At 41.4% G+C, this 26092-nt stretch overlaps 1 protein-coding gene across 1 annotated transcript in view; it reads left to right on the forward strand.

Moving 5' to 3' along the window:
- The first annotated feature begins 11438 nt into the window (after positions 1–11438).
- rsrc2 (arginine/serine-rich coiled-coil 2) overlaps positions 11439–26092 on the forward strand; it is a 33289-nt gene continuing 18635 nt past the window's right edge. Inside the window, exons 1-6 of the mRNA XM_078554128.1 lie at positions 11439–11568; positions 17361–17781; positions 19149–19195; positions 21877–22067; positions 22342–22758; positions 25426–25533. Coding sequence (XP_078410254.1) covers positions 11563–11568; positions 17361–17781; positions 19149–19195; positions 21877–22067; positions 22342–22758; positions 25426–25533 — 1190 coding nt within the window. The 5' untranslated portion in view covers positions 11439–11562. The remainder of the gene's footprint in view (positions 11569–17360; positions 17782–19148; positions 19196–21876; positions 22068–22341; positions 22759–25425; positions 25534–26092) is intronic.

Here is a 26092-nt window from a genome sequence, read left to right on the forward strand (position 1 = left end):
GCTGTAGGACACATCTGGACAGCTTCCCTTTGTAAAATTGCTGTGGAACTTAAACACCTAGGAATTCTGGATTAATTTAAGTGTCATTTCCAGCTGATTGATTGATTGATGCTGGGTGCTTCTTTATATACACAGGTGTGACTCAGACAATGGCCTATACATTAACTGCCTGCATTTAACATTCCCCAATAAATCAGTTATAATTACACTCTTCAGAGATGTCACTGGGTGGGAACCCAGGTTGCAATCTGATAGGCCAATAAGCATGTGACAAATAAGATCAGTATTTGTATAATTGGAAATGCTAATAGAGCATTATTTTAAATGAGTCTCAACTAAACATTTCTACCGTTTGAACAGAATGGTCCTGCAATAATTATTCTGCTACTGCAGAAACCCTTATACATGCTGTTGTCACCTCCAGTACCAACTTGTCAAATGTCCTCCTAACTGGTCTCCAGACTCCGACTTGGCCAAATCTGTATTGCATATAACCTGTACTGCATTAATGCTTTGTTGACCCATCAAGACCCATCCTCACTAACATGATTCAAATCTATAAATTCCCCCAAGACCTCGCCCCATCCTATCCCTTTGACTTTCTTTGCCTCCTGACTGCTGTGCAGCTGTCCTGCCACCGTCACTGGCACAACCTCCAGCCCTGCTTCAACTCAAGGTCTGGAACTCTGTCCCTAAACTTCTCCAACCTTGTCTCCACCCTTAAAAAAAAAACGTTGTCCAAAATCCGTCTGTTGAAGCAATTGTCCTTATCCTGGAATAAAAGCAAAATACTGCGGATGCTGGAAATCTTAAATAAAAACAGAAATTGTTTTCCATCTGAAGAAGTCATATTGGACTTGAAATGTTAACTCTGATTCTCTCTCCACAGATGCTGCCAGAGTTGCTGAGTTTTTCCAACACTTTCTGTTTTTAAGTCCTTATCAGGGGTGGAGTGCTGCCGGAGCCCCTCCTATTTAAAGGCTTTAACATTCACTGTTGGATGGTAAACTCTCCTTTGATGATTGGACATTCGTTATACACCCCACCTGATTTTTCTTTCCACTGACCTCGCTAACATTATTTAAGAAATGTAGTTTGCATTCAAAATTAAACTTTTCAAAGTTAATCAATCATAACTTTATCATATCCCCAAGAGTGGCAATAATTAAAGGTTTGACAGCAGAACAAAAAGCTTGTCTGTCTGCAGCCGGATACAGGTAAAAAGAGAAAAGACTGAACCCGTCAAACATTCCCTTGGTGATGATTTATAATTTATAGCAAAGGGGAAGTTTGATGTAGTCTACTGGAGCAAGTGTTGCAGAGTTGGTGGTAGCATTCGTTTGGCAACATTGTTTTGGAACAGCAGAAATATAAAGCAAATTAAATTACATTTGAAACCAGGTGAATGCACCCTAGTTTTGCCTTTTGTTAAACGGTGTGTAGGGAGTATTTTACAACAAAAAGATATTGTGTTAGAAATGTTTTTCCACATCAATCAAATTACAAAACTCAAACTTCTCTTTGTTTGAATTGAAATGACATTTGGACATTAATTTACTAACTTTCAGTAAAGTGCAAATTAAAAGGTAATTTATTTCCATCTTAAAAGTTTATTGTGTTGTATATGTAAAATAACTGGCATTGTATATTAGAAAAGGCATTGCAGAACATGTAACACAATTTAGACATGAAATTTTGTAACATGGTACATATATAAACCTATACTTTTGTTTATTATAGATACACTTTCAATTAGTGCACTGCATAATACTAGTATTGAGATTCTAAGCATATCAATAATCTTATATCAATAAGCTCTGAAGTAGGGTCATACAGACTCAAAATGTTAACTCTGTTTCTCTCTCCACAGATGCTGTCAGACCTGCTGAGTTTTTCTAGCATTTTCTGTTTTTGTTTCAGATTTCCAGCATCTGCAGTATTTTGCTTTTATATCAGTAATCTTTATTGTTTAGCTGTATATAGCTTTTTGAATATCAGTGACTTAATCTGATGTTTTATAAAAATGGTACAAATTTATGGAAATCATTCTGCTCTCCAAATAAAGCCTTATTTATTTGTTTTTTTGTTTAAAGCAAGCACATATTATCCGATAATTGAATGGCAAATTTCTGAATGTTACAGTTTTGAAGCAAGGTCACTTCTTATGCGCAGGAAATACATGCAGTATGTTTGTGTGTGTATGTGTGTACTGCTGTCATGTGATTTTTTTTTTCAATCCTATTTGGTGAAGCAGCTTGAGTTTTTGCTTTTGCCTCTGTTTGGTGAAGATTTTGACTGCAAGCATTGATTGACAGATACATGGCAGAAACCCCCATTCTGCTCTTCACAAGATATGTTGATGGATAGCAATTTCTTGGCCCAGCAGAATACAGAAGCCACAAATGCTGTAATTGGCAGGTATGGAGTCAGCCATTTCTCAACTCCCCTCTTATTTTGCCCCACTTGATTTTTCTTTCCGCTGACCTCAGTAGAATCCCCTCCGTTAATTGTATGACTGGATTTTCAATCTGTAAAATTGGTGCTGATTTTAATCCTCACTGCCTCCAATATTGAAGCAGCTTTGTTTCCAGAAGTAACACACGCTGGGGAATTTGGCTCATTGGTGGCAACAATTAGAATGGGAGGGAAATCCTCTCGCAATCATGTGGGACTGTGTGACGTGTGACGCAGAGGTGGCTGGCGCAGAGCCATGTCGAGTGATTTCTATCTGCGTTATTATGTGGGGCACAGGACAAGTTTGGCCACGAGTTCCTGAAGTGTGAGTTCAGGCTGGACAGTAAGAGTTCATCAGAATGTCCAGAGCTCATGGTGTGCCTGTGAATCTGAAGCCTGGGGAAGTTAAGAGGTGGCGGAGGAAGGCCAGGCCCAGGGTCCTGGGCCTCACACTGCTGCTGCTGCTGAATATATCTGGGGAGGTGATGGCCTAGTGGTATTGTCACTGGACTAGTAATCCTGAGACCCAAGGTAATGGTCTGGGGACTCGGGCTTGAATCCCGCCACGGCAGATGGTAGAATTTGTATTCAATAAAAATCTGGAATTAAAAGTTGAATGATGAGCATGAAAGCATAGTCAATTGTTGTAAAAACCCATCTGCGTTACTAATGTCCTTTTGGCCTATGTATGACCCCAGACGCACAGCAATGTGGTTGACTCTTAAATGCCCTCTGAAATGGACTAGGAAGCCACTCAGTTGTACCAAAAAATGAATGAAACCGGACAGAACACCCGGCATCGACCTAGGTACTGGAAACAACAATGGCAAATTCAGCCCTGTCGACACTGCAAAGTCCTCCTTACTAACATCTGGGGGCTAGTGCCAAAATTGTCTGCATAGCAATAGCCTGACATTGTTATCCTCACAGAATTATATCTTACAGATAATGTCCCAGGCTCCACCATCACCATCCCTAGGTATGTCCTGTCCCACCAGCAAGACAAACCCAGCAGAGGTGGTGGCACAATGGTTTACAGTCGGGAGGGAGTTGCTCTGGGAGACCTCAAAATCGACTCCAGACCCCATGAAGTCTCAAAGCATCAGGTCAAACATGGGAAGGAAACCTCTTGCTGATTACCACGTACTGCCCTCCCTCAGCTGATGAATCATGTTGAACATCACTTGGAGGAAGCACTGAGGGTGGTAAGGGCGCAGAATGTACTCTGGGTGGGGGACTTCAATGTCCATCACCAAGAATGGCTCAGGAACACCACTAATGACCGAGCTGGCCAAGTCCTAAAAGTCAGAGCTGCTAGACTGGGTCTGTGGCAGGTGGTGAGGGAACTAACAAGAGGGAAACACATACTTGGCCTCATCCTCACCAACCTGCCTGCTGCAGATGCATCTGTCCATGACAGTATCGGTAGGAGTGACCACCCACACAATTGTTGTGGAGACAAAGACCCACCTTCGCATTGAGGATACCGTCCATTGTTTTGTGTGGCACTACCACCGTACTAAATGGGATAGATTTTGAACAGATCTAGCAACTCAAGGCTGGGCATCCATGAGGCGCTGTGGGCCATCAGCAGCAGCAAAAGTTTACTCAAACACAATCTGAAACCTCATGGCCCGACATATCCCCCACTCTACCATTACCATGAAGCCAGGGGATCAAGCCTGGTTCAATGAAGAGTGCAGGAGGGCATGCCAGGAGCAGCACCAGGCATACCTAAGATTGAGGTGTCAACCTGGTGAAGCTATAACACTTGACTACTTGCGTGCCAAACAGCATAAGTAGCAAGTGATAAACAGAGCTAAGCGATCCCACAACCAATGGATCAGATCTGAGCTCTGCAGTCCTGCCACATCCAGTTGTGCATGGTGGTGGACAATTAAACAACTCACTGGAGGAGGAGGCTCCACAAATACCCCCATCCTCAATGATGGGGGAGCCCAGCACATCAATGCAAAGGATAAGGCTGAAGCATTTGCTACAATCTTCAGCCAGAAGTGCCAACTGGATGATCCATCTCGGCCTCCACAGGGGGTCCCAGCATCACAGATGCCAGTCTTCAGCCAATTCAATTCACTCCACATGTTATCAAGAAATGGCTGAAGGCACTAGATACTGGAAAGGCTATGGGCCCTGACAATATTCTGGCAATAGTACTGAAGACGTGCTCCAGAACTTGCCACGCCCCTAGCCAAGCTGTTCCAGTACAGCTACAACACTGGCATCTACCCGGCTATGTCGAAAATTGCCCAGGTATGTACCATGCACAAAAGCAGGACAAATACAACCCAGCCAATTACCACCCCATCAGTCAACTCTCAATCATCGGTAAAGTAATGGAAGGGGTCATCAACAGTACTATCAAGCGGCACTTGATCAGCAATAGGCTGCTCACTGATGCACAATTTGGGTTCCATAAGGGCCACTCAGCCCCTGACCTCATTACAGCCTTGGTTCAAACATGGACAAAAGAGCTGAACTCCCAAGGTGAGCTGAGAGTGACTGCCTTTGACATCAAGGCTGCATTTGACCGAGTGTGACATCAAGGAGCCCTAGTAACACTGCAGTCAGTGAGAATCAGGAATTATGATGGAAGGAAGGTCATTGATGAAGCAGCTGAAGATGGTTGGGCTGTGGGCACTACCCTGAGGAACTCATGCAATGATGTCCTGGCGCTGAGATGACTGACTTCCAACAACCACAACCATCTTCCTTTGTGCTAGGTGTGACTCCAACCAGCAGAGTGTTTTCCCCTTGATTCTCATTGGCTCCAGTTTTGCTAGGGCTCCTTGATGCTACGTTTGGTCAACTGTGGCCTTGATGCAAGGGCATTCACTCTCACCTCATCTCGGGAGTTCAGCTCTTTTGTCCATGTTTGAACCAAGACTGTAATCTACACCACATGGACTGCAGCGGTTCAAGAAGGCAGCTCACCATCACCTTCTCAAGGGCAACTAGGGATGGGCAATAAATGTTGGCTCAGGCATCAAAGCCCACATCCTGTGAATGAATTTTAAAAAGTTGATGTAAAATAAAACACAGACTTTACAACTCCCTTCGCACAGCTTTTTCAAAAACAGGTATTTCAGGGTCTTTGAAGCTCGAGGTTACGACGCTGTAAAGCAGCATCAGTATCCTGCTGGAGGATGTGAAATGCGGTATAGTGTTTGTATTCCCGCTTGGCAGCCTTACGTGGAATTCATAGCACAGAAGCAGACCATTTGTCTCAGCTCTTCTCTGTTGGTGTTCATGTTCCACACAAACCTCCTCCCACCCTTCTTGACCACACTATCAGGGTAACCTTCAGCTTCTTTCTTCCTTGTATTCTATTCTAGAATCATAGAATGATTGCAGCACAGAAAGAGGCCATTCAGCACATTGTCTTTGTGTCGATCTGCAACAACTCAACTAGTCCTACTCCGCTTTTTCCCTATGGTCCTGTAAAATCTTTTCTCGTCAAATAATTATCCAGTTCCCTTTTGAAAACCCCAATTGAATCTGCCTGCACCACACTCTCAGGCAGTGCATTCCAGATGCAAACTACTTGTTGCATAAAGAAGTTTTTCCTCATGTCGCCTCTGGTTCTTTTGTTACTTACCTTAGGGTTCTCGACCTTCTGCTGATGGGAACAGTTTCTCCCCATTTATTCTGTCCAGATCCCTCATAATTTTGAACACCTCTAACAAATCTCCCCTCAATCTTCTCTTCTCCAAGGAGAACAGCCTCAGCTTCGCCAATCTATCTACATAACTGAAGTCTCTCATCCTCGGAACCATTCTCATAAATCTTTTCTGCACCTTTTCTAAAACCTTCACATCCTTCCCTTTGAATCTGAACCAGTGTTTTATGAAGGTTCATAAATTACTTGCATTTGTACTCTGTGCCCCTACTTATAAAACCCAGGATTCAGTATAATTTATTAACTGCTTTCCCAACTTTCCCTGCCACCTTCAATGATTTATGCACAGATACACCCGGGTCCCTCTGCTCCTGCATTCCCTTTAGAACTGTACCCTTTATTTTATGTTACCTCTCTTCATTGTTCTGATCTTCACACTTCTCTACATTAAATTTCATTTGTCATGTGTCTGCCCATTCCATCAGCCTGTCTATATCCTCTTGATGTCTATCACTATCCTCCTCAGTTCATAATACATCATCTGCAAATTTTGAAATCATGCCCTGTACACCCAGGTTCAAGTTATTCATATAAATCAAGAAAAGCAGTGGCCCCTCTATATACCATCCCCCAGTCAGAAGTAAGTAGTTTTCTGTAATTCATATTTTTAAAAGACTTGAATTAAATAATTAAACTGTTGCATAATTAAATTCTACCTATGCTCAGGACTACTGATTCAAAATACCATATGGTTCAAAATAAGATACCTACTGGCACTAATATTTTTCACTTAAAAAGCATAGCTTCACTGACTCTTGGGGACGCAAATGATTAACATTTAGGAAAACAACTTAATAGTGGATTTAGAAATTATATGGCCAACACATTTTCTTAGATCTCCGGCACCTCAAAATTTGGCACTACACCCCTGGTCCTTAAACTGGTTTGGTGTCCCTTTTGGTTATGCCTAAAAACTGAAATTTCTATGGGTTTAAGGCTGAATATATAAATACAAGTTGTTGTGGTGTATGAAAGCAAAATGCTGCAGATGCTAGTAATCAAAAATAAATACAGAAAATTCTGGGATACTCATCAGCAGGCCAGGCAGCATCTACAGAGAAAAACAGAATTACCTGGAAAAACTCAGCAGGTCTGGCAGCATCGGTGGAGAAGAAATCAGTCAACGTTTCGAGTCTTCATGACCCTTCGGCAGAACTGAAGCATAGTTAGGAGAAAGATGAAATATAAGCTGGTTTAAGGTGGGGGGGGGGCGGGGGGGGGGAGGGGGGGGAGAGAAGTTGAGGGTGTGGTGATTGTGGAGATAAGCAAGCAGTGATAGGAGCAGATAATCAAAAGATGTTACAGACAAAAGGATCAAAGAGGTGTTGAAGGTGGTGATATTGTCTAAGAAAGGTGCTAATTAAGAATGGAAGACAGGACACTCAAGGTACAGCTCTAGTGGGGGTGGGGTGGAAAGACTGACAGGGCATTACAATTATAGATTTAAAAATAATGGAAATAGGTGGGAAAAGAAAAATCTATATAAATTATTGGAAAAAACAAAAGGGAGGGAGAAGAAATGGAAAGGGGGTGGGGATGGGGGAGAGAGTTTAAGATCTAAAGTTGTTGAATTCAATATTCAGCCCGGAAGGCTGTAAAGTGCCTAGTCGGAAGATGAGGTGCTGTTCCTCCAGTTTGCGTTGGGCTTCACTGGAACAATGCAGCAAGCCAAGGACAGACATGTGGGCAAGAGAACAGGGTGGAGTGTTAAAATGGCAAGCGACAGGGAGGTTTGGGTCATTCTTGCGGACAGACCGCAGGTGTTCTGCAAAGCGGTCGCCCAGTTTGCGTTTGGTCTCTCCAATGTAGAGGAGACCGCATTGGGAGCAACGAATGCAGTAGACTAAGTTAGGGGAAACGCAAGTGAAATGCTGCTTCACTTGAAAGGAGTGTTTGGGCCCTTGGACGGTGAGGAGAGAGGAAGTGAAGGGGCAGGTGTTGCATCTTCTGCGTGGGCATGGGGAGGTGCCATAGGTGGGGGTTGAGGAGTAGGGGGTGATGGAGGAGTGGACCAGGGTGTCCCGGAGGGAACGATCCCTACGGAATGCCGTCAGGGGGGGTGAAGGGAAGATGTGTTTGGTGGTGGCATCACGCTGGAGTTGGCGGAAATGGCGGAGGATGATCCTTTGAATGCGGAGGCTGGTGGGGTGATAAGTGAGGACAAGGGGGACCCTATCATGTTTCTGGGAAGGAGGAGAAGGCGTGAGGGAGGATGCGCGGGATATGGGCCGGACACGGTTGAGGGCCCTGTCAACGACCGTGGGTGGAAAACCTCGGTTAAGGAAGAAGGAGGACATGTCAGAGGAGCTGTTTTTGAAGGTAGCGTCATCAGAACAGATGCGACGGAGGCGAAGGAACTGAGAGAATGGGATGGAGTCCTTACAGGAAGCGGGGTGTGAGGAGCTGTAGTCGAGGTAGCTGTGGGAGTCGGTAGGCTTGTAATGGATATTGGTGGACAGTCTATCATCAGAAATTGAGACAGAGAGGTCAAGGAAGGGAAGAGAAGTGTCAGAGATGGACCATGTGAAAATGATGGAGGGGTGGAGATTGGAAGCAAAATTAATAAATTTTTCCAGGTCCCGACGAGAGCATGAAGCAGCACCGAAGTAATCATCGATGTACCGGAGAAAGAGTTGTGGGAGGGGGCCGGAGTAGGACTGGAACAAGGAATGCGGGTACCCATAGCCACACCTTTTATTTGGAGGAAGTGAGAGGAGTTAAAGGAGAAATTGTTCAGTGTGAGAACAAGTTCAGCCAGACGGAGGAGAGTAGTGGTGGATGGCGCATTGACCTCTACCTCGCGGAGGCTGACCGTCAACTCGCAGACACTTCCTCCTACCTCTCCCTGGACCATGACCCCACCACAGAACATCAAGCCATTGTTTCCAGGACTGTCACTGACCTCATCTCCTCTGGAGATCTTCCTCCCACAGCTTCCAACTTGATAGTCACCCAACCTCGGACGGCCCGCTTCTACCTCCTACCCAAAATCCACAAACAGAACTGTCCTGGCAGACCGATCGTGTCAGCCAGTTCCTGCCCCACAGAACTCATTTCTCGTTATCTTGACTCCCTTCTCTCTCCCCTTGTCCAGTCCCTTCCCACCTACATCCGAGATTCCTCTGACACCTTACGTCACATCAACAATTTCCAGTTCCCTGGCCCCAACCGCTTCCTCTTCACCATGGATGTCCAATCCCTCTACACCTCCATCCCCCACCAGGATGGTCTGAGGGCCCTTAGCTTCTTCCTTGAACAGAGGCCCGAACAATCCCCATCCACCACTACTCTCCTCCGTCTGGCTGAACTTGTTCTCACACTGAACAATTTCTCTTTTAACTCCTCTCACTTCCTCCAAATAAAAGGTGTGGCTATGGGTACCCGCATGGGCCCCAGCTATGCCTGTCTCTTTATGGGGTATGTGGAACATTCCTTGTTCCAGTCCTACTCCGGCTCCCTCCCACAACTCTTTCTCCGGTACATCGATGATTACTTCGGTGCTGCTTCATGCTCTCGTCGGGACCTGGAAAAATTTATTAATTTTGCTTCCAATCTCCACCCCTCCATCATTTTCACATGGTCCATCTCTGACACTTCTCTTCCCTTCCTTGACCTCTCTGTCTCAATTTCTGATGATAGACTGTCCACCAATATCCATTACAAGCCTACCGACTCCCACAGCTACCTCGACTACAGCTCCTCACACCCCGCTTCCTGTAAGGACTCCATCCCATTCTCTCAGTTCCTTCGCCTCCGTCGCATCTGTTCTGATGACGCTACCTTCAAAAACAGCTCCTCTGACATGTCCTCCTTCTTCCTTAACCGAGGTTTTCCACCCACGGTCGTTGACAGGGCCCTCAACCGTGTCCGGCCCATATCCCGCGCATCCTCCCTCACGCCTTCTCCTCCTTCCCAGAAACATGATAGGGTCCCCCTTGTCCTCACTTATCACCCCACCAGCCTCCGCATTCAAAGGATCATCCTCCGCCATTTCCGCCAACTCCAGCGTGATGCCACCACCAAACACATCTTCCCTTCACCCCCCCGACGGCATTCCGTAGGGATCGTTCCCTCCGGGACACCCTGGTCCACTCCCCCATCACCCCCTACTCCTCAACCCCCACCTATGGCACCTCCCCATGCCCACGCAGAAGATGCAACACCTGCCCCTTCACTTCCTCTCTCCTCACCGTCCAAGGGCCCAAACACTCCTTTCAAGTGAAGCAGCATTTCACTTGCATTTCCCCCAACTTAGTCTACTGCATTCGTTGCTCCCAATGCGGTCTCCTCTACATTGGAGAGACCAAACGCAAACTGGGCAACCGCTTTGCAGAACACCTGCGGTCTGTCCGCAAGAATGACCCAAACCTCCCTGTCGCTTGCCATTTTAACACTCCACCCTGTTCTCTTGCCCACATGTCTGTCCTTGGCTTGCTGCATTGTTCCAGTGAAGCCCAACGCAAACTGGAAGAACAGCACCTCATCTTCCGACTAGGCACTTTACAGCCTTCCGGGCTGAATATTGAATTCAACAACTTTAGATCTTAAACTCCCTCCCCCATCCCCACCCCCTTTCCATTTCTTCCCCCTCCCTTTTGTTTTTTCCAATAATTTATGTAGATTTTTCTTTTCCCACCTATTTCCATTATCTTTAAAGCTATACCTGTAATGCCCTGTCAGTCTTTCCACCCCACCCCCACTAGAGCTGTACCTTGAGTGTCCTGTCTTCCATTCTTAATTAGCACCTTTCTTAGACAATATCACCACCTTCAACACCTCTTTGATCCTTTTGTCTGTGACATCTTTTGATTATCTGCTCCTATCACTGCTTGCTTATCTCCACAATCACCACACCCTCAACTTCTCTCTCTCCCCCCCCCCCCCCGCCCGCCCCCCACCTTAAACCAGCTTATATTTCATCTTTCTCCTAACTATGCTTCAGTTCTGCCGAAGGGTCATGAAGACTCGAAACGTTGACTGATTTCTTCTCCACCGATGCTGCCAGACCTGCTGAGTTTTTCCAGGTAATTCTGTTTTTGTTTTGGATTTCCAGCATCCGCAGTAGCTTTTTGTTTTTAGCATCTACAGAGAAGCAGGGCTAACGTTTTAGGTCTGACATTGTTCTTGTGTATGTTGAGTGCAGCTGCAGAAGAGTTGCCAAAATCCTTGAGGGTGAGATTTATTGTCAAACAGGCTGAAAATCCATACCTCACACAAGAGGTGATTTTTTTTTTGAATCCAAATGAGTGACTGGGGATGACAAGCCAGTGGAGGCGGGTAAGTGCGTGCGCACAATGCACCAGCGCGGGGAGCCCGTTCGTCACTGAGCACTTTGTCGGCTGGGAGGCGGTGGCTGCTGACCGCATCGGTGGCGGCAGACGGCTATTTCTCTGACGAAAACGTTTGGGAAGATGGCGGTTAGTATTGCCAAATAAATAACGCTTTTAAAAAAAAACTTCTGTTAGATTAAATCTGGATTTTCCCGAAGTCCGCAGTTGATGGTGCGGTAGCGAAGCTTTTCAATAGAAAATGGCGGCAGGCGCCATTTTGGAAATGTTGTTTTCTGGAACATTCGTCTCTTTAAATAAAAACATCAGCGTGAAGCATTTCCCAAATTACGTTGCAGTAGCAGTTGCTCATTTCTCATAGATGTTAGAAAATCCGATTTTTGGGGGTTAAGCTAGTGGCTGCTACGTTCTGAGCAGCTTTGTGATTGGCCACATTGTAGATCTGTTTGTTCTGCGAATTATGTTTTGAGGTACGCGGCCGTCGTCCTCGCTATCGTCTCTCAACGTGTTATGTATATCGTACATGAATACATATTGTTGATTGACTTATTTGACATCAAAAAGAATAATTCGGTTTGTTGGAGCCGGAAGCTTCTGGGGCCTAAAGCAGCGCTTGGATCCCCTCGGCTGAGTATATTGTGATGAGTTAGGTGGAGAAGCATCTAGAACACTATGATGTAGGAAGTTAGGTTATTGAGTTTGTATTCGATTTACAAACTTAAGTCTCGTGTAGGTGAAATCAGAACAACTTAGATTAAATCCACAGCCAGTATAGTTTTAATTTTAGTGTAATTGATTTTATATCTGAGATGAGCAATTTTCTGGTGGTATTATGTTAAATTTTCCAATAACTACCTCTTTACTGAACATGTTTCCAGTTTACAGGTATGCCAATCCCACAATCCCTCAAAAATTGAGGCAAACTCCCAAAATCATGAAGTTTGGTATAAACATCGTGAAATGCTTTTTTTTCAAACCTAAATCAATATAGATTGATAGTTGATTTAGAAACCTCATTAATGGATTACTTATTCTCTAACAGGTCAGATCTCTACACAAATTGTTTATCTGCATCAAAAAAATGCTTTATAAAAACTTGAACAAATCCAACCTGTTATCCAGATATGACTGTAGCCCCACATTGAGAGGGGAGGGGTCCAATGCCAGTGTTCTTTTCAAAGGCCAGTGAGCTGCAGAAAGCTGGCTGAGATGCTGGAAAGGGAGATGGTTCATCATCAGGACAACATCATATTATTGGAGCCATAAAACCCAAGAAGGGTACAGACTGGGGAGGGTCGGTTACTCTCAAGGCCCAATTCAAGAAAGTTATGATACTTCAATGTGAGATGGTGCTGTATAGGAATTATTATTAATACATTCTCACATTGTATTGAATAGCAGGCTTTGAGCCCTGGGAAGTTGGAACTAGAGATAGATATCCAGGGGTGCAGATACATTTATCTTTTCCAGAACCACGTTAGTGGGTTATTTAATGTAGTTTGTTATGATACAAGTTTTGTGGCAAATAGCTCGTATTATCTTTCCACATTTACACCTGAATGACTGGAAGATTGCAAAGTTTTTTTACACAGGATATATGGCACTGAAACAGGCCATTCGGCCTAATCAGTCCATTCGATGTTTATGCTTCAGTCAAGCATTCTCCCATTTTTCCTTATCTCTGCAAACAAAAGGAATATGTGCAGGCCTCGCCTCGTGCCTTTTTTGAATTACCTGGGAGTTTCGGAACTTATAGTTCCCCATTGCTTTCTCCATGACAACACCTCAGCTGGTCAGAGTCAACTTGCTAACATGTCAGCGCCCTTTTCTCCTGTAGTATAAGTTGAGGTTGTTTGAAATTTGTCATTCTTGCATTTGTCCTGAGGAGTGCAAGATGAAAAGCTTCGGCAACATGTCTCTTTTTAGCAATATTTGAGGCCATTTTTGTATTAAAATTATAACATCAGCTTTTAAAGGTGTACATTTTATTATTTTAATATTTATCCCATAAGTTTCTGCATCCACATTTATAATGGAAACTGCCAATGTAAACCTGCCACTAATTCTGCCAAATGTGTTGCTGCAATACTTCTACTGAATGAAAGTCATTACATCATGAGAGGTTTAAAAAGGCATTCGATTTTAAAAGTGACAAATGGACATTTGCGCACCAAAGATTTTTAATTATAGATATAGCTTGTTATTAAAGTTATGCAAATTATTTAGAGGTGCAGTCTGTCAATTTTTTGTTCAACAGTCCTGGGGGTTCACCTTTGGGAAGGTGGTTTTGCGGCTCTTCCGACCACGGGACAGAGAGAGGGAAATTGGGTATGTTGGGCATAACTTAAAATGTTCTGAAGAGAATGATGGAAGGTGAGCTGTTACAAATTCTAACTTGTACAATTTTTTTATTATTATTGAATGTATTCTTGTTTTATATATAATGTTATTTGGAGCTTTGGAAGAAATTGAAGACCCCACTTTTCAATGCTATGGTTGTCTTCACATCTAGCAACAATCACATATTCGAAAAACACTTGAAGGCTTTGGCTTTTTTTTGCTTTAAATTGCTGGTAGGCAAGTCATGTGGACAGAAAGTGAAATTTAGCCCAATGTCAACTCAAAAGTTGATTTTTAAGGGACAGTTTTTACCTCCTTGATTTTTATAATTCATTGACATTGGCGATTTCTTAACTCCAAGTGGATTGGGTACGATACACAGTGCCTTAAAATAACCACAAACGTCATTATCAAATGTAAACAACAGCTTGGACATTAAGGGGATTCTAAAAGAAACTACAAAGTTATCACTTTGAGATAAATGTATCTGCACCCCTGGATATCTGATCCTTCAGTCTTAAGAAACTTAGCGTAAGGTATGCTACCCCTCACTGGTCTTTTTGTCTGTATACTATTTCTGCTTTCTTATCATTGTCATCTATCCACTCACTTAATTTGTCTGTGACTTGCATCATTTGTCCATGTTTATCATGCTGTCTAATTTATCCAACTTTGCATATCTAGCTTGCTCATTCACCTCTCTCATTAGTTTATTTTCTGCAAGCCTAGAACAAATAGCATCATGTACTGTTTAATGGACATTCATCCAGTTCTTTTCTATTAAATCTGCCAAAGAGTGGGTTTCACCACCTTTAATCATCCTTATACTTAAAGTTGCTTAAATTTCTTGGTTGGAGGGGGGAGAGTGCGCACGGTGTGATGTTGGTGGCATTTTTGGTGTTGGCCTTGGATCAGTGGCAGCACACTTGCCTCTGTTAGGTTGTGGATTCAAGCCACACTCCAGAACTGAACACGTTGTTTCTCTGGTACTCTAGTGGAGTCATGAGGGAATTAGTCATGCACTGTCAGATGTGCCTGCTGTCAGATGAAGCGTTATACTGAGGCCCTATCTGCTCTCAGGTGGGCATCCGAGATCCATAACACTATGCAACCAAGAGCTCAATATTTTCTTCCAATGTTCTGGTCAATGTTTATCCTGCAACCAAGATGACTAAAATAATTTGATTGGTCACTTAACTGATTAATTTTGGCAGGATCTTGTGCACAGATTTGCCACTGCTGCCTTTCCCTACATTATAACTGTGACTACACTTCAAATGTACTTTACTGTCTAAAGTGCTTTGATATATCCTAAGGTTGTGAATGATGAGTGTTGGGGGATGGCTAATTCCTGAATTGATAGGGAAGTTTATACAGATTGTCTAACCTGGGACTTTGTGTACGAAAGTTCAGTTCATTCCTTCTGAGCTATGTCACCTAGTCCTTCAATCCTATGCCCAGCTGATGAACCTTCCTCTATTCCAATTTTTCATAATTTTGAATATCTTAAAAAGACTTCCTATAGATGTGCCCTTTCCTTCGTCTTCTCTAGAGATTGAAATTAGAATAAATAATCTTTGCACGTAACCCTATAATTTCAGGAATACCTTTTTTGACCACCAAAATATTGAGATGTCTTTTCTGTTAACTTAAGTATCTTGCCATTTAATTTGTAATTCACATTTTCGCTTTCTGATCTTAATTTCACACATATTTTTATCAAATTTTTCATTTGCCACTTCTCTGCCCCAGCTTGTAATTATTTCTTTGAATTATTGTGCATTGATTAGCTTCATTGGTCACTGCATCTGACTTGGTGTCATTTGTAAACAGCTGATTTGGAGAATATTCCATCCTCAGTCATTTATAAAATTTCTAAGTTAACAGTTGCCAGATCATTAATCCTTGCCGTTTCACTGACACATGTGCTATCTGCCTTTCGGCCATGCATCAATCCAGTTTAATACTTCACCACCTATCCCATGTGTATCAATCTGTTATATGGGGTAATGACTTCCTGAAATCAAATAATTTCCACTGCCTCACTTTTTTTATCTGCCAGATCTTCAAATTCAGTCCATTTGTCAGAACTGAACTACTGCTTCTGAACCCAGATTCTCTTCAAACCGACCTTGTCCTCGATCAAACAGTTTCCTCACAATTGAAATGATAGGTCTGTAATTTTGAGGGTTCACCTCTTGTTGCCTTTTAAAGATGGAGCTCACACTTGCTATTTTCTAATTTTTTGAGATTTCAGTGGACATTGAAACATCAGTGGGCAGATTTGCAATCTCCACAACCAAGTGACCAGCTTTCTTAGGCAGACCCTGGAGCTTTGTTTAATTTTGGATTTCTAAATTTTTCTACCACGCTTTCCCTTGTGATTGAGGATCACCACTGTGCTTGCTGACCTACATTTTTTGACCCAGAGCCAATCTCTTAATTTTAAAATTCTCATCCTTGTTTTCAAATCCATCCATGGCCTTGGCCCTCCCTCTCTCTGTAATCTCCTCCAATCCCACAATTCTCCGAGACATCTGCACTCATCTAATTCTGTTCTCTTGAGCACCTCTAATTTTAATCACTCCATGATTGATGGCCATGCCTTCAGTTGCCTGGGCCCTACGCGCTGGAATCCCCTCCTTACACTCCTCCGCCTCTCTACCTTGCTTCCTCCTTTAAAGCACTCATTAAAATACAGCTTTGACCAAATCTTTGGTAATCTGACCCAATATGCCCTTCTGCAGCTCATATTTTGTTTTATAATGTTACTGTGAATCACCTTGGGACATTTCATCACACTTAAGGTGCATATAAGTTGCTGTTAAAATCTAATGGGTTACATGTGCATCTCTAGATCCATGAAGACCAAGGAGACTTCAAGAGCTTACAGTTGAGAAATGAGGATTTTTTTTAACCGATCCCACCCAAAAAAAAAAATTTGAACATTGAAAATCAGAAAGAAAAGCTTGCATTTAGATTCTATCCCAAAATATTTTACAGCCAATTAAGTATTTTTGAGGTGCAGTCACTGTTGTAACATGGCATTAGGCCCCTGTATTGCAGCAAGGATATCAGCCAGGTTTCCTGCGCCTGGTTGTTACCCAGTAACAACTTCTCATATGCATGCACACCAGGTGAGAACTAGAGGCCATGATGGACTAGGGGTTATGATTAGGTTTTGCCAAGTTGTCAACTCAAACTTCTGCCCTTTCGTTCCCCCTCCCCCAACAAACATGGTAAGATAGTTTAAAAGCAAAATACTGTGGATGCTGGAAATCTGAAACAAAAACAGAAAATGCTGGAAAAAGTCAGCAGGGCTAACAACATCTGTGGAGAGAGAAACAGTTAACGTTTCAAGTCCATATGACCCTTGTGTTGGTAAGATAGCTTACTTGCTCTGTCAAGGCCTTTGTTTGAATAGAAGCCAATTGGACTAAGAATTAGGGTGTTTATGGTGAAACAATACCCCAGCAAAATGAACACCAGCTTTAGGAGCAGATGCAACTGAGGGCAAGAACAAAGTTTGTTAATTTAAAATTAATATCACTCTAAATGCAACTTCTAAAATCTATCAACAGGCAAATGACACTGAACAGGATGACTTAGTTTTGAAAAAATCTACTTCTGACACGGAAAAGGAAAGTGAAAGATCAGCATCGTCTAAATCTCCCAAAAGCTACAAGCATCATTCTTCAAGATCGCAGTCTAGGTCAAGATCAAGATCTAGGGAGAAGGAACGGTCCAGGACAAGATCAAAATCTAGGGAGAAGAAACGGTCGGGTACAAGGTCACGATCTAGGGAGAAGAAACAGTCTTGGTCAAGATCGCGATCTAGGGAGAAGAAACGGTCTAGGTCAAGATCACAATCTAGGGAAAAGAAACGGTCTAGGTCAAGATCACGATCTAGGGAAAAGAAACGGTCTAGGTCAAGAACAAGATCTAGGGAAAAGAAACGGTCTAGGTCAAGGTCAAGATCTAGGGAGAAGAAACGGAAGTCTGGTGTGTACAATGTTCTTATTGGTATATAGGGTTGTAAACCTTTGATATGTTGGCATTACACTCTCAAGTTGTAAATAGGAAAATAATTGTTACAATTTGAGAGTATACTGTTTTCTTTTAACAGAATATTCTTTCTTCCTTATTTAGGTGGCCATGTACTTGATAGGGCTTTCTTCCTGGATTTCTAGGAATACCAATATGTAACATGGCATCAGAGTTGCACAAAAGCAGCATGGATTGACTTAACCTCCTCACAACACAGACACATGCGCAATTCCCTTTTTCCCTACCCTGACAAGCTACCGGAGATCAGGAGATTGTGAATTCTAATACATGGTGGAGCACATTGGACTTCTAATGCACCACAACTTCAAGCTGCTACTATCTTTAGTTTGATAGCACGTAGAAACTTTTCTGTCAGGTCACTAACCATAAAACACGTGCCTGGTATAAATTTTAAAAGAACGCTTTAACTTATACAGTAAATGAATAGCAGCAGTTTATGCTAAACATTTTTTTTTGCATTTGTAGTTCTTCTCAGTATATATGAAAGTAAGAATCCTGAAAATAATGATGTTCCAAAAAGGTCAAAATAGATTCTTTAATAAGAGTAGCACACCCTTTACATTATGCATAATGCATATAAACATATGAGTGATGCGTATTTAATAATACCATACTTTGCTTCGGATATAGATACATGCAGTGGAAGCAGGGTCATTGAATATTTTTAAGGCAGAGGTAAATAGATTCTTGACTAACAAGGTAGTCACAGGTTACGGGGGTAGGCAGAATGTAAAGTTGGGAGTCACAATCAAATCAGCCATGATCTTATTGAATGGCCACGTAGGCTTGAGGGGCCGAATGGCCTACTCCTAGTTCGTATGTGTATTATTGCCTTTGCAATAATATTTTAATTGTGCATTATAATTTATTTACTAGCCCAAAGTGTTGGACAATGGATAAGTAAATAGTGGTGGTTCATGTCGCGTTCAAATTTCACGCCCAGGTACCAGAATGGTACTCATTCATGAGATCAGCACCTAACCTGCATTGGAGCTGCTTTTGATATAAAATGTTTCTATACTGAGAATCTAGTGAATCTCTTCTCGCAGCTGCAAAGTTAAATAATTGCAAAAACATTTTCTATCACAAACTTCCATTACCTGTTGGTTTGCATTGAATTGATGAAAATGAATGAATTTGTGACCAGTTCCTCTGGATTTTGATTTTTTTGACCTTTTTTAATATGCACTACTGGATAAAGAAACTGTAATTCTAAAATTATCTTTTATAATGAACTCACTATTTTCTTTGCAACTGAGTTTGTTTGTCAGGTGTTCATGTAGCAGTTTTTCATTTTCCAGAAAGTGAAAGCCGGAAACCCAGACAAAGTCGCAGCAGAAGCAAAGAGGTAATTAACACTTTCTGTAGCATATCAGTAATTTAAGAACTAAATATAATGCTGCTGACAATTTATTTATTGATTACTGACAGTCGGGATGGTAAGTACCAAAAATTGGTATACAAAAGTAAAATCGTTTAGCTGTCATGACAAAGTACCATATCCTACCTAAGCATGTGGCTTTAAATATTTTTCTTCCCAGTTCTAATTCGAACAATATAGTAAATAGGTTAAAATTGACCAAATATTATTTTAATATTTAGTCGTTACAATTTAGGAGGATATCAATGCAGATTTTTGGCATTTTTCTGTGTTTGGAAAGTTTACTTTGTATACATAGATCACATGATAACATTTCTATAATGAATCGTACTCAGCGTGCTTATGCACGAAGAGACACAGCGAGCGGAAGACGCTGCAGAGTCAAATAGCAAAAAATATAAGCCTACCTCCTGAAAAGGTAAATATCAGCCATTCGCACTCGTATTTGCTTTGTAACTTGAAAGAATCACCCAGCAAATCTGCTTTGTTTGTGGTAGTCAATTTTCGATTCAATTTGGTTTGGGGGGGAGGAGTTTGCTTCCTCGCAAACTACATTGAATAAGGTAATGTCCAAATATTTCAATTTGATTTTATTTAATTCTAAGAACTGACCAATCTGTAATAACGTTGCTTTGTAAATTATACCCTAATTATTGCTTATATGTATTTTGCTGGGCTTTAGCCCAGAACTAACTTTGTTTCACTGTTGCTAATTGATATTGTTACCGACATTCTTGATTTAAATGCCAAAACATATTTTCTAGACATCATTGTGGGCACCAAGTTCAGTTCGGAGACGTGTTATAATCTTATTTCAGGTCTTTACGAATAACAAATTTGTAGTCAGTAAAGTTGTTGAGATCTGGATAAAATGAAATGTTCAGAAGTACATTTGCATGTTCCAGTGGAGGTTAAATGCACAGTAAAGATGTATCACTAAGTCATGGATATCTAGTGACACTCAGTCCTCCCCACCAATAGGTAGGTGTGTGTGTATTGAGCTTGGTTGTAATTGTGTAGTGGACTAGCTAGCCACCATTAATTTTTGGAGCTTATATAAGGAATGACCACTTTGAGATTGGTTGAAGGTCGGGTAATTTTGCAGTGTGCATGTGGTGTTGTGCATGTATGGCTAGAAATTAAAAATGTTTATATTTGAATAAAAAATTGATGGCCATATCAAAATTGATACAAAATATTAGTGTCAGCGCTTTCTTGTTAAATATCTTAATTTAAATGAGGTTAACATTTTTAAAAACTTGCTGCAACAGGTTTGGACTTGCTGATTACAGGCGGAATTTTTTTTGGAAAGTCTAAACTTACATCAAGAGTAAATTAATATCAGTGATTATTGGCTACCACAAAATGATTTAGAATTCTGAAATATTTTCTAAGACATTAGTAGTTTGCTTAAATTAATCACCAGCATTATTTTAAACACTTATAGTTGCATGAAACTAGGATATGCAACACCCTTTTAAATCATTTTCCAAATTGCTGGTGGGATTTAAGCATCTAAAATCTTAGTTGTTTAAATTTGTTTCATTGAAAAAATAGCTTAGTTGACATGGTCACTATGAAGGTATAGCATTGATGGTAAGTGCACTTCCTGTGAACTGTCCCATATTTAGTAGTTCTTTCTAAATGTGGGGAATATTGTGTGTAGGATTGATATTTTGTAATTAGAATTGGAAAAATTGAAACATGATCATGATGGGATCACTTATCTTATAGGCTATGTCCATGGTAATTTTATCATCTGGTACATCCTAGACAGTCTTTTGTAATCTTGCTCTGAAAGCTTGGCTTTATTTTGGCAACATTACAGTGTTTGACCTGAACACCCATTTACAGTAGCCTCGCAGAATTAAAACTACTTTGGTTGGAAATAGTTGATGCAGTTACAGAGTTTCCCAATTTGTAAAGTGAGAGGAACTGGACACAGGGGAAGGGACATTTATAGAGACAGGTACAGTTTTTAAGGTAAGTACAGCACTGAGTTTGGGTCAGATCTTAAAATGTAACCAATTTGCATTGAAATGGATCTTTTGCTGCTTGGATTATCTGCTGCAGCTGACTCCTTTGAGAAGTGAAAGGATCTGAACAGTGCCTAGTGATTGAAATTTAAGCCTGTGAAACTGCATAGGACTAGTAGATAACTGATGTGACAACCTAACTTTATTGTTTGACTGCATTGTGCTTATTAAGTGTAAAACTACATGTAAAGAAGCTGACATTTGGAACTTTCAGGAACGTGAGAGACAAGTAATCTTTGATTTGAATGAGTTAATTTTAGTTCACGTATAGCTGGAGAGTTTTTCAGTGTTGTCAGATGATATTTGCAGTGATAAATCTCATGAATACAGGATAATTATGTGGCTAATTATTGGTATCATTGGAACAAGGAGTAGGCCATTCAGCCCCTTGAACATGTATCGGTGTAACACACTAGTTTTTGATTTCAATATCTTGGGTTTGGTGTGTTGTAAAAAGCATTGAATGTTGATAGCATGTTGCTTCACTTCTCCTAAGACATTCAAAGAATCGTTGCTTTTACAACCCACTATTAAATCTTTGTATTATAGTACCCATACTAACTCTTTTTGTTGCACTATTTTCCTGAAAGAACCAACTTCTTCTTAAAACAGGAACAAAGACGGGACTTAAAAGAGAAAAGTACCACCAAAAAACAAAAATCTTCTGATCAGCAAAGTGACAAGGAGCATGACAAAGGGAGGGAACGATTAAGTTCAACAGAAAATGGAGAAGACAGGCCAAAGCGAAAAGAAAAGAAACCTTCAAAAGCTCAAAGTTATTCAAGATCCAGGTCCAGAGAAAGGCAAGTATTAATATCATTAATGTGAATATTTTTAGCATTTGGACAATATCTTTGCCCCATTTCTAGGATATGATATTGAAAAGTAATGCGTCTGCCTGATGCGGAGCCAGCCGCTTCTCAAAGCTTTAAATTTAAAAATGGATGGCTATTTCAGTTGAATGCCCCAGTTGCCTGGTTTCTCCAGGAGCATTCAGTTAAGATAGTTCTCAGGCATATGACTGGTTTTTCTTCTATGTAAACCTGAGTATATATTGTTTCTAATGGTGTACTCTAGGCGGCACCGGAGTCGTGAAAAGAAGAAGTCACGTTCACGGAGCAAAGAAAAGAGGTCTCGGAGCCGAGACAAGCGGTCAAAAAGCAGAGACAAACGCTCGAGGAGCTGGGACAGGCATTCGAGGAGCCGGGACAAGCGGTCCCGGAGCCTGGGCAGGCGCTCGAGGAGCCGGGGCAGGCGCTCGAGGAGCCGGGGCAGGCGCTCGAGGAGCCGGGGCAGGCGCTCGAGGAGCCGGGGCAGGCGCTCGAGGAGCCGGGGCAGGCGCTCGAAGAGCCGGGGCAGGCGCTCAAAGAGCCGGGGCAGGCGCTCAAGGAGCCGAGGCAGGCGGTCAAGGAGCAGAGAAAAAAAACGACGCATAAAATCTCGTTCAAGATCGCGATCGAGACACAGGATACACAGAAGTAGAAGCCGAAGCAAGTAAGTTCATTGCCCTGTTTTTCTTCCCAGTCATATAAAAACACAAAATATCTAACCTATTTAAAATAATTTTTTTTTTCGTATTCCGTTTTCTCCTGCCTTTTCTGGTCAAAAACTGTACTTCAATAAGGGAGTTAATCATCATCATCATTTTAACTCGAGTACTTGATGCACATGTTTATCCACGAATGAGCTTTTCAGTAAGTGTTGACTTACAGCTAAGCCTCATCCTATCTTCACTTTGTATGAATGTGCACACTTATCGGTCAGGAATGAGAAGTATGGGTGTTTCGCTTCCCTAATCCAGAGCACTGTGGGAAATTTTACCACCCTATCGTTTCGCCAACTGAGATTAGCTAACTCTTTTAAGAACAGAAAATATATTAAACATATAGATTAAATATCATAATCTGTTTATATTACCTGACCGCCTATTCCATTATAAATTCCTATGTCCACATTTATAATAGAAACAGCCTATGAAAAGGCCACTTGATCTCATCTGTCTCTACGCAGCACCAGAGAAGATTGACGTTGGGCAGTGACTGCATGGGTTTGTAAGTAGCAATGGTATAGACAGCAGAGAGTAGTGGTGAGTGGTTGTTTTTCAAACGGAGGAAAGAGTGAACTGGTTTTCTCTAGAGACTGATATTGGGACCACTGTTTTTGGTGCATTTATTTGCTGATAATACAGAGCTGGGAAATGCAGTAAGGAGGATAGTAACAAATTCCAGCGGAAGCATAGACTGAATGCTGAAATGGGCAAACACGTGGCAGAAGAAACTTACTGTAGAGAAGGTGTGGAACTGATTCAGTTTGGTAGAAAAAATGGGAAGAGACCAAAGAAAACTAAATGTTACAGTTTTGAAGGGGGTGCAGGAATGGGAGGTGCACTTTAGAAAGGATGTAAAGGCCTGAGAGAGGGTGTAGAAGAGATTTATTTGAATGGTGCAAGAGATGAAAGGCTTCATTATGTGGAAAGACTAGAGAAACTGGGTTTCTCTTCCAAGTAGTAGGATTTTTGATCGTGTAAAGAGAAACTGTTTATCAGTTTTTGAGGTGGCAGGGAGGTTGAGAAAGCAGTTTAAAAAGGCGTACAGGATAGTTGGCTTTATACTTAAAACCATAGAGTGCAAAAGTCAAGCGTTCTGCTAAGACTTTATAACACTCTGGCTAGGCCCCAGCTAATGTATTGTGACCAAAAAAGGATGCCAAGGCCTTCCAAAAAGTGCAGAGGGGCATTTACTAGGATGATATGTGCTGAGAGAGTTCAATTATGTGGAAGGACCAAAGAAACTTGGGCTGTTTGTCTTGGAGCAGAGAGAGATTTTGATAGAGTAAAGAAAAATAGTTATCAGTGGTTGAAGGGTCATCAACCAGAGGACACAGATTTGAGGTAATTGGCAACAAGAGGCAATGTGAGGAGAGAAAACCTTACGCACCAAGTTGTTCTAGAATGCATTCTCTGAAGTTCAAACACCTGCCCCAGCTCCTTGAAGCAAATTCAATAATTTTCAAACAGGAATTGGATAAATACTTGAAGGGGAAAAATTTGTAGGCCATGGGGAATGAGCAGCAGAGAAAGACTAATTGGTTAGCTCCTTCAAAGGACCAGTGCAGGAACAATGGCCCAAATGCTGCCTCCTGTATTGTACTTCTATAACTTGTAATGAATGAACTTGCTTTTAGTCATTTTTGTTTCTTAATGGAAATGTATTTCTTATAAGACCATATGGGTCAGCAAAATCAGTGTATTAAATATACTTTTGTGTTTCTACTGCATTCCCAGCCTGTAACTTTTCATCCCAATCATTTAAAAAACACCAAATATATGTGTAAATGTTTTAAGGCAGGAACATAGAAACAAAAACGAGCAGGGGATGGGAAACCAGTTAAGGGAGGTTACTGAAGAGTCTGAATGATCAAAAGGATCCAGTAGCACTTTGGGTTGTGATCTCTTGAGCCACTTCCCTGACAGGGATCTTTCATTTCCCACCACTGCCAAACCCAGAAATCCTTTACCTCTTCTGCTGGACACCCTTTCTATGTCCACAGATCACTCCACATTCCAGAGCTTTTTGATACCAAAGATTCTCCATGTTTGATTCAACAGATTTCAAGTGTCACACTCAGCTCCCTCTATTAGCAAATGCAATTTCTTATAAAGAAAAGCATAAAGAAACAAAGGGGGACATTCTGAATGTAAATTGAAATTCTCTGGGAACACTGGAGTCGGAAATTGGCAACTTACTAATTATATTAGAAAGAAAAAACAACCTATAGCTATAACATGCAATACGAATATTATTTATAAAATTTGAGCACGTGAATAATTTGGAAAACTAATTGCAGGAACTACTCAATAGATACAAATTCATCCCTTTCACATACTTTTGATACTTGGGCTTAATCATTTCCTCAAGTTAAATTCTATATCTATTTAATGTATTCACTATATGATATTTTTTGAAAGTCTCAACAGAAATCCAGAAATGACAGAACACAAGCAAACTATAAAGATTGGTACTGGTTATGAAATTTGCTCAATTTTTACTGTTTTAGATCTTAGTGGCTTCCAAAGAGAATCAAATGAGGATGATGAGTTTTCATTTTTGATATAGTGCTCTTTTGAATGAATTAAATCATAAATGAAGATTTATATTGTAGAGAAAAAAGAAAACGCAAGTTCAGTAGAAGCAGAAGTCGTAGTCGGACTCCCCCAGCATTCAGGGGTCGCAATGCTGCCATGGATGCTCAGGAAGCATTAGCTCGGAGGTAACTTCTGTTTCTTCTCATTTTTAATTAGGTAACTTTGGTTATGAGTTTTTGTTTGGTTCCATGCAACCCTGTAATTTCAATACATTTTCTTGTGCTTTTGGTCCCGACATGAAAAATTTATTGCTGTATCAAAAGATTTTTTTCCCTCTGCCTATTTGTCTGCAAATTTGTAGCATTGGCCAGAGAGGGAACTCTTCAGTTAGCAACATTTGTACATTCCATACAGTAGTGATTGACAGGTGAATCCCTTACAGCCCAGAAAATTATTTTCATTTGGTTTTAATATGTCTGTGCTACTGATAATTCCAAAGCAGAACTTCTCAGTTAGCAACAGCATGCAAGTATTAAGTCGTCTTTATGATTGAGCTGCCATTTCCTGGTGTCCAAATTTGAAGTGGCTGCTTTTAACCTACAAGGTGCTGCTCAATATGATTCTTTATCAAAGTGAGTTTTTTGAATTGGCCTGAACATGTAAAGCATCACTAAGACAAAATGATTCAGATTAACTGTCTGAATCTATTGTATTGTATCAATGTAGGCTGTTTGTTCAAAAGTT

The sequence above is a fragment of the Cetorhinus maximus genome, chromosome 12 (genome assembly GCF_964194155.1).
Source record: "Cetorhinus maximus chromosome 12, sCetMax3.hap1.1, whole genome shotgun sequence".
Lineage (NCBI taxonomy): Eukaryota > Metazoa > Chordata > Chondrichthyes > Lamniformes > Cetorhinidae > Cetorhinus > Cetorhinus maximus.